At 38.5% G+C, this 9,888-nt stretch overlaps 1 protein-coding gene across 15 annotated transcripts in view; it reads left to right on the forward strand.

Moving 5' to 3' along the window:
* The window catches only part of NCOA7 (nuclear receptor coactivator 7), a 154,657-nt gene extending 145,059 nt beyond the window's left edge, over window positions 1-9,598 (forward strand). For all 15 annotated transcript variants that reach the window (XM_045805605.2, XM_045805609.2, XM_087865462.1 and 12 more), the window contains 4 exons: window positions 1,057-1,209; window positions 6,477-6,572; window positions 7,017-7,090; window positions 7,465-9,598. In XM_045805605.2, coding sequence (XP_045661561.2) covers window positions 1,057-1,209; window positions 6,477-6,572; window positions 7,017-7,090; window positions 7,465-7,600 — 459 coding nt within the window. In that variant the 3' untranslated portion in view covers window positions 7,601-9,598. The remainder of the gene's footprint in view (window positions 1-1,056; window positions 1,210-6,476; window positions 6,573-7,016; window positions 7,091-7,464) is intronic.
* Window positions 9,599-9,888: the final 290 nt, after the last annotated feature.

Raw genomic sequence — 9,888 nt, forward strand, 5'->3', positions numbered from 1 at the left:
CATCAACACAATTTTTAAATTGTCCTACCACAGTCCTAATGCATATTCCTAACACTTAAAAAAGGATCTGAATTTATCCTAGTGATCATTACAGAGTTCCAATAGTTTTAACTTATTGGGCTCAATAAAAGTTATATAGCAAATACACTTGACTAGCTTTACGAAAACTACCAACCACTAGGAGTCATTTTCCTTTTTCTGTGATTTCCTTTGTTCACTTTATATTTTCTGAAAGTCTGTTACTTCAGTTTTATGAAATACTGTAATGTGCTGTATTTGAACTTAAATAAGGAATCTCTTGCATTTCTCCCCTTAGTCAAGTTAGAATCCTGAATTTCAGAGACCTTAAAGAATCAAGTTCGACTCCCTCAATTTGCAAATGAGTCTGTGAAGGCCCAAGAAAGCCAAGAGACTTGACCAAGCACTTACAGACATGGGGTTCATGCTGATATTACAACTGATGTTAAGCATTCTGAAGACTTTCATACTTCATAGCCCCCTTTGTTGGTATTTTTGGAGAGATATGCATTATTGGTATTTATGGCAGCCAAGTTTAAGCTAAATGTTAATGTAGGTGAAGATACAGCAAGATGAACACAGACTGCATTTGACCATTAGCATAAAACACCTGTGTTTTCTTATTCTTCTGTGGGAGGATCCAGTTAGTTGTCAGTAGCAGCTCTGAGCTTATGAGCATTTAGAAAGAACAACTGGAGAACCATGAACTGTTTGGTGAAGGTCAGGTTGAAGTGTAAAAGGGAGAGCATGTGTCTAATTCCTATCAAGCTAGGCACTGTATCTTCAGATGCATAGTTGCCTAGTGACCCCTCTTTCCAGTTCCCGAGAGGGAATGTATGTTCTGGGTGGCATCCATGCCAAGGCAGCACCATCAAGCGGTGGTTTTCCCCTTCTCTTTCCTGGTTTATACTTACAAATATTTGTCAGAGTAAAACATGTGTGATTTTGAGCAAGTACCTCAGATACTTGCTTTGTGCTACAAGCTTATCAGATTTGTGGGCAAATTGTATATTTACCTCTCCATCTTTGGATTTGCAGCTGGCCCGACGCCTTCCAGCGAGGGTACAGGGGTATCCGTGGAGACTCGCATATAGCACATTAGAGCATGGGACCAGTTTGAAAACTCTCTATCGGAAGTCAGCGTCGCTAGACAGCCCTGTCCTATTGGTCATCAAAGATATGGATAATCAGGTGAGGCTTGTTCCTCTCATAGAAAACACTTTTTGATGAAGATTTTCAAACTTACACAGTAGTAGAGAGACCAGTATAAGAATTCCCCATCATCCAGATTCTACAGTTAGCAGGATTTTGCCACATAATGCTTCATCAGTCTTTGTTGGTTTTTCTTTGCTGAAGTATTTCGAAGTAAATCCCAATTATTATGTCATTTCACCCCTACATACTTTCGAATGCATCTCTAGAAGAAAATGGAGCATATTTCCAAATACAGTCATGTACAGAATTTTTTTTCCTGTGTTCACCATAGAGTAGGAAGCAATAAAAATAATCTAAAACCTAAAGCTGGAAAAGTTGGACAAAAGTCAAGTCTGGATTGGGAGATAGTGCAGAAAGAAGTTCCAGTGCCATACCAGAACTCTTTCCAGGTAGCTGAAGCCCACAAACCTTGGCTGCATGGTTGCTCAGATGGAGAGCGAGTCAGGGCTGTGGTGTGTTGTACCTGAAGGACCCAGTTGTTATGAAATAGCAAGGAATATTCTGTACCATTGCTCATTGCCCTTTCTCCTGTGCTATAGTTGGTTTTGGAGGCAGTGGTGAATTGTAGATATTACCCCCACGTATCCTCACTGGTACTTCTCTCAGTCAGCTTGGGTGTGAGTGGAATCTGTGCAGTTTTCTTTCATATACTACCCACTCAGGTTTTTGCTCCACAAAAGGAAGACATCTTTCAAGTCTGCTATTTATTCTTTTCATTTTGGTCTGTGTTATATCAAGAAGAAATTCCTTTACATTTTTAAGATGTAGATGTAATTCTGTTCTCTTTCTGGCATTGAAGCAGTTTTATTCAACAGCCTTTCATTTATTCACAAGTTCAGAAAATGTATGAGTGCCTGTTATATGTGGGGCACTACTAAGCATTGGGGAGCTTGCTGTGAAGCTATATACTTGTGGTCATTTTAGGGAAATAGATCTTTGCTGTCAGAATTTGTCTTGGGAGAAATTAGCAAAGACATGGGGTTACTGAAGGCACTGTCTTTCTCAACTGTGATCTTTCCTGGGACTTTATTGCTGTGTTATTATAGATAAAGAATTGTGGGTAGTAGTTTAGCTATTATCATTGTTACTATTATTATTTCATGATTGATGATACTTATTTAATCATGATCCAGCTGGGTATGGTCAAGTTAAAAATTAAAATAATAATAACAGTGTTTTAAAATGGAATTACCTAGGGATTTAGTGAAATGTTTGATAAGTCAGATGTTAAGTTTTAGATGAGATATGGCTAGATGGTTTTAGACCACACACAAACCCTCACTGTAAGTATAGATTAGTTCTCCTAATAATTTACAAGAAGAAGCACAATTTCACCAAGCTTCCTGTCAGCAAGTATGTAAATGAGGCCTATCTGAAGGCTACAGTATTTGTCAGACGGTGTCCTCTTACTGGATCTGGTGCCCTGAAGGCACTTGTGTTATTTGAAAACACGTGAATACTAACTCTGCTCTCCACACCCATTTACCCCCAAGGCAAGAATGTGGTTTTTGCTGTGTTTGAGAACATGAAAGAACACCACCTGTACATTTATCTGGGAATAAATTATATAAAATTCTAATATAAAAGAATTATACATGCAGAATGGCAGCAAAAGGAGCTCAGCAGAATCAGTCATCAGTGAAACAACCATAACTGGTAGAAATTATAAAAACAACAGTCACTTCAAGTCTCTAAAAATTGATATGATACAGCCTCAAGGGACAGGCCCCAAGCATTTATCCCCTACATAAGATCTGTGTTTCAGAGGCCAAACTCCAGGTAAGTACGGCTAAGAGTAGAGGATTATTTTCATCTACCCAACCTCTACTCACAGGGGAGATGCTCTACCTTAGGCCGTGTAGAAGAAAGGAGTGTCTAAGGCCGTTGCCACGGCTCTTTGGGCAGAAGTTACATGCCAGGTGAGGCAAGCTAAGACCAGCAGCTACTTCCCCTGCCTGCCACCCTGCTCATACAATAAAAGTGTTCCTCTGAGGGAAGCCCGCCACTATCCAGCCCCCAGCTCCACAGCAGAGCCTCCTGGCTTCCAGCTGTAGGAGAAGAGGCAGATCATAAGACCTAGAGCTCTGCTGACCTCCTCCCATGGACATACGAAGGTTACAATTGTAGAACAGTTCTCTCTGAAAAATACCTGAAAACTAACAGAACAGATCTTCTGTAACACAGGACAGGGAAAAAAGAAAGAAAAAAAGCCACATCAAGATTGGTAGGAGGGGCAGAAAACCGGTCTTGACAGGACTCCACCCCATCCCCCTAGCGATCCACAAGAGGGAGAGAGATCACAAAACATGCAGCTCCTCTCTGAGAAGTGAGGGGTTCAAGTCCCACATTAGGCACACCAGCCCTTGGGACCTGTACCAGAAAGGCAAGCCCCCAAAACAACTGTCTTTGAAAACCCACAGCTAGTTTCTGGGAGAGCATGAGGGCTGTAGGAAAGGGAAATACCACTGTTGAACGGCTCAAACGGACTCACTTGTTCTGAGTCTCAATACAGAGGCAGTAGCTTGAGAAGCAGCTGGGCTACATGTGAGGGAGGTTTGTTGACTAGTTTTAGAGAGTATACCAGAGGGGTAGGGGTCTTATGGAGATCTCTCTGGGAATAGACACACCGGAGGGTGCCATTTTTTTACGCTACTTCCTTGCTAGCCTGGTGCTGGTGGGTGCCGTTTTTGGTGCTCTCAATTTCCCTGGCTAGTGCCACAAGCTCATGTTCTCCTGTGGCCCCACCCCAGCAGGCCAGCCCAGTGCTCACCCAACTTGGCTTCTGTCCTGCCAGACCAGGCACTCCGACTGGCCCCAGCTCTGTGCTCATCCACTACAGCTGCTCCAGGCATAGCACACAGACTTTCCCCAGCCCTGCACTCCTCCACTTGTGCACCGTGGCTCCCACCAGCATCCTTGCACATGCTCCCTGAGCCTGTACTTATCTCTACCACAACCCCTGCCCTGTCAGACACAGTGGCTGAACTTGCCCTGGCCTACCCCCTGTCCACAGCATACCTAAAAAAAACCCAAAAAAGGACGTAGAGCTCTGAAGCTGTCCCCAAAGGAACTGACTTTATTTAGAAGAGTATGGAGAAGTTCAAGCCAAAAGGTACTCTAGAAAATGATGAAAATTTAGGTTGTAAACAATTAAGAGGAGGCTGGTCACTGCATGAAGACAACAAGCTAAACTGAAGACCATCTAGTTTGCTAGAGAGAACCAGGAAAAGAGACAGCTAAGGAGGGCCTTCCTTAGGATGAACTTCATAGTTAGGATAAACTTCATAAACTGGCCAAAGACACTACCCCTGTAGAGGGCCCCAATTTTAGTCACATTAGACTGTGGAGTAATTTATACCACCGGGCATTGTGGAAAATAGCGCAATCATCAGGCAATTGATAGAGTCTGATTTACTAACTTAATTCCAGTAAGGTACAGAAATGTTACTTCGATATTGCTCAATTACATTTTCCCATTTTTATGGTAATTTTGTTATACATATTACATTGATATATATTAAAAACCCAATAATAAATTGTGTGTTAAGGAGGGCACTTGATGGAATGAGCATTGGGTATTATATGCAACTGATGAATCATTAAATTCTACCTCTGAAACTAATAATATGCTGTATGTTAATTAAATTGAATTTAAATAAATAAATTTTAAATAAAAAGATTACTACTTCATGTAATTTTTTCTACTAAAGCAGCTGAGAGAAGAGAGGAGAGCAAATATACATTCATAGGTTTTGTTATATTAATCCTTTTTTTTTTAAACCACTTTTGGTTGTCTCAGCTTTTTTCCCCCATGGATTCCTTTGTTCTGCTATTGGCAAATATATTAATATTTTAATGGTATAGACCCAACAGTATCATTATATACATATCATAAAATTTCTTCCAAAATAAATGAATAGAAAGAGAAAATAGACATTTTCTTACATAACCACAATGCTATGTACCTAACAAAATTAACAGTAATTTTTTAGTATCATCCAATCCCTAATCCTTAAATAGATTCCCATGATTGCTAAGAAGATTTTAGCTAAGAAAGAATATATTTAGAATCATGAGAGGGTGAGAGTAAGGTGGCTTTTCCTGTTCATTGATCAGAAAAGGACCCACTTTCTTCCACCTATGGCCATTGATTGCCCTTCTTGTCCTGTTTTAAGCACATTCTTTTAAAAGTAGATGCCTAGCTCAGTTGTATTTTAGTTCTTTTATTGAACGATCACCAGAAGAAGGAAAATGGGTTTTTGATGCTTTGTTACTGTTCTGTTTTCTTTTTTTCTTAACAGCTCTAGAGAAAGTTTAGTAGCACGAAGTATGAAGAACATCAGTTAGAAAGAGTTTCTAGATTTCTACCTTACCTATTTTTTAGTATTTCAAGTTGCCAGGAACTAAGTGTAATTGGTGAAAAAGAGATTCCACAATGATTATAATCCAGTTAAAATAATTTCAAAAGTTAATGGTATTTTTCAGATAACCTACATTTAAAACAATGTTTGTCCAGTGGGTTTCTGAACCCACACCAGAATCACTTAGGGATGTTTTAAAAATACTTATGTTCACTCTTGCCAGCTCTTACCCTTGCAAGCACTGATCAGGATCTGAGCAGAAAGATAGGAAGCTAGGACAATGAGAAAAAAATAGAAAAATTATTGGTTCAAATACATCTAAATCACCCTTAAAGTCCATAGTATTATGGGACTGTTATTTTTTTCTTAAAAGCCATTTCAAGCAAAGAGGTATTAGATCAGTCATATAAAGGATACAGTTTCAATAAGCATATTGAGAACTCATTTTTATAAATTGAAAAATTTATGTTCTCTGGGGAAGTGTCTGGCCATGAATCCACTTATAAAACACATGATTTTATTCTTTCAGCCACTCACTCGTGTGTGCAAGATGCATCTTGTTGTTTAATGTTCCCAGTATGTCATCTGTATTCACTAAAGGATATTTGACCCCATAGTGGACTTCAAAAGTGTTTTAAAATTGGAACAGTTGCTGGCCTTTGACAAATACATTCTCTGAACCACTTGAGTTCCAATTAGAACTAGGGATATTTTATTTATCTGCTTGTTGGTAGTCTTTCCAAGAGCTCTAATTTAGTAATGGTCTTTGCTGAAAGAGGTTTAATGATATCTCAGAACAGGATTGTGTTAGAATATTTCAGAAAGCCACTCTTTGGGAGGTTTGGTTTGAAAGAAGATAATGTTTCTGTTTTCTTTTGACAGATTTTTGGAGCATATGCAACTCATCCTTTCAAGTTCAGTGACCACTATTATGGCACAGGCGAAACTTTTCTGTACACATTTAGCCCCAATTTCAAGGTACCTAAATGGGAGAAATACCCAACTTCCCACTGTTGCCATGTCAGGAGTGTCGGTGGGGTTGGAGGTGGGGGACTGTCATTGGAGCAGCAGCTGTCCCATAACCTCATCTGGACTCACTCTAGCCTGGGTCCACTCTTCATGGCTGTAGCACACAGACTGCTTTTAGGGTCCCTCCTTGGGCCTTGGGAACTGCTCTTTTGCATGTTCGGGGATCTAGGAAGGGAATGATAGCAGGTCAGAGCCAACATGTGCTTGGGAGGTCTTTCCTACTTTATAACCCCTTTGAAAATCTCATCCTGGTATAGGAAAGGTCTGGCAATCTGGAGCTTCCTCAGCCAGTGGGTAATTCCCTTCCACACAGAGGTACTATCCTAATAATTCCCTCTTCGCTGATTTTCCAGATTGAAATGTCTGTTCTCTGTCTTGTGTTTCTACCCTAAGGTCTTTAAGTGGAGTGGAGAAAACTCATACTTTATCAATGGAGACATAAGTTCTTTGGAACTTGGTGGTGGAGGGTAAGGTTGTTGTTGTTGTTACTAATTTATTGCCTGATCTGTGGGAGTTCGTTTTGACCCAGGTAACCAAAACCTTGTGTCAGGTGATTTTAGGTAGGCCATGTGCTTAATTAGGACAGTGGCCCATACATGACCCTAAGAGTCAAAGATAAAATGATATATTTATGTGTCTAAATGAGGGACTACTATCATTTGTCTTTTGGGAAAGATGGGTCATTTAAATGGAATAAAGGAAACATATGCTTTGTTTTCCAAGCAGTTTAGGGTTTTGTCTGTTGGTAGCATAAAGGAAAGAAGATGGGGCAAGGGAGGGCAGAAAGTGTACCATATGAGATTGAAGTGTTTTCACCTTTTTGTATTTGTGATCTTTTCAGGGGACGATTTGGTTTATGGCTAGATGCTGATTTATACCATGGACGGAGCAACTCTTGCAGCACTTTCAATAATGATATCCTTTCCAAAAAGGAAGACTTCATAGTTCAGGACCTTGAGGTATGGACATTCGAGTGAAACTCACTCAGACTGCCTTAAAATACCGCATTAAAGAGATCGGGTTCCATCAGCCCTCCTTACGCCGGCTGGAAGACACAGCCCCGGCCCTGACCGCCTCATCCCACCATACTGCTTTCTTTCCACCATCGTCTCAGAGCATGGCCATGCCGCAGAGGGATTCCGAAAGGGACATGTGGAGGGCAGACCACAAAGAAAGAGGGTTGAAGTCCAGATTGTTGAAAGACTTTATACTCCCATTTCCTTCAAATCCATACAGTGAGGAATCAGAATATTTATAGATGTATGAGTTGAATGCAATTTTTATTTTTGGTAACTGTGAAAAAAAAGATACTGTGGAAATACATACATGCCTTGTGTATTTATCAACGTAATTTTCATTACCAAAATTTAAATGTACAGCATACCATTGTTTGCCATGGAAAAGCTTAGTCTCATTTAGAAAAACTGAAGTGCTCGGCACTTAAAGGGAATATATGATTTTTTAAAAAATTGTCTTATTTATTATTTCTAGTATATTGTCTAAAATGTGTTGGCAGTTTTTTCTTTTAATGTGTCAAATCTTGAAATAAAGAAATGTATACATTTTGTGCTATGTTTTGGCAACAAACCCATTTGATTTATATAGTTTTATATTGAAATTTTTTTTTGCCCTGATTGTTTAGGGTAATAGGTCTTAAGCAGTATATATATATATATGCATATATATATATATATATATATATATATATGCATAATTCTGAAATTTTAAAAACTCATTACCAATGTTTATTGATTTGTCTGTTGTAGGCCAGCTTTCCATTTAGTTATTAAAAAGGTACATTTTTACTTACTCAAACATAATTGTGTGAAGAAGCAGCCATTTCTCACAGTTATAAGTTGGTATTTACAGAAATGGATACCTTTCTGAATCTAGACTTAGAACAAACCCTTTTGAAAAGAAAATATTTTGTTTCATAAAAAATCATGTGTTAATAACAAAAACTTTATTTTCATAGTGTTTCATGCCTAATTTCCCCCAAGTTCTTAAATTAATGAACAGGCCCCTGTTTTAAAAGAACCTGAATGTTTTCATTTCTGCATATTTTATATCAAATGAAAAATGTCAAATTAGCCCAGTTGTCTTGGTTTCTAGATTCTTTTGAGAAAAGGCAATGCAAAGAAGTGCATTTATACCAAAATTGAAATAAAAAAGTAAAACCTATTTTAACATCAACCCATTTTCATATCATAAAATACTCTTTGTTAAAAATGACAGTAAAGCCTTGTTAAAAATTAAACAATATTATTAATTGCCAAACTTTCAGGAAAGCCAAAGACTGCTAATGGAAAAAGTTTTCAAATAATAGCCAAAGCTGAGAAGTGGTCTGTCATAAATTACATCCCCAGTGATCTCTGAAAGGAAAAATTAATAACAAATAGCATTTATATACCTGCATTAAAAAAAACCCATCTTTAGAATATTAGCCTTAAGCTGGCAGAATATTTCCTTTAGATTATTCTCTTATTTTAGGATATTTATGAAAGAGAACAAATTACCAAGTGGCCTCCTGTCAGATCAGCAACTATTTTACTCACATTCCATGCAAGTTTAAATGAATTCTGTTAAATCTTAAATATGTAGCCTGGGTGTGCTTTCACCCAAGTTCTCCTATTGAGAACTCTTGATTAACAACATACTGACAGTTTAACCTTAATCTGCTCGTTAAATGATGTGTTGGTGTGAGATACCAGGAATGTCTCATGATGATCAAGTTTAGCATTTACGCCATTTGCAACCATATGCTATTAATGAACAAAATGGTCATTTTGCGTATAGTTCACTCCTACCTAGTTTAGTCCATGATATTGTAGTTGTGAGAGCATATCCAGATGCTGTGTTCTCTATTTAAAACAGTATTGTCCAATCAGATATGTGTGGCCCTTCACTTATGGATATTGAGTATATGTAATGCAGTGCTAGCCCAATATTTTCAATAAAGGAATTAATGCATCCAGTGTGATTTTCTTTCCCGAGGATTAATTCAACAGGCATTTATTGTATGCTAGAGGTTCTCCTCATGTGAGAAGATGGTGAAATATCCAAAATTAAACAAGGTCCAGTGTTCATGTTTTTATGGCTGCCTTGGAAAGCCCTTTTTTGTTCCCAGTAGCCACCCTCTTATTCTCTCATCAGTTCATGAAAACTCCTGATAGTTCGTAGAGACAACTCTTGGCCCTACCTACCAATTTCTCTGTTCTTAATCCTTCTAGCTGTTCTTTGGATAATGACCTCCTCTTTTTAAGAT

The sequence above is a fragment of the Ursus americanus genome, chromosome 11 (genome assembly GCF_024610735.1).
Source record: "Ursus americanus isolate L20-20 chromosome 11, mUrsAme1.1.p, whole genome shotgun sequence".
NCBI classification, from domain to species: domain Eukaryota; kingdom Metazoa; phylum Chordata; class Mammalia; order Carnivora; family Ursidae; genus Ursus; species Ursus americanus.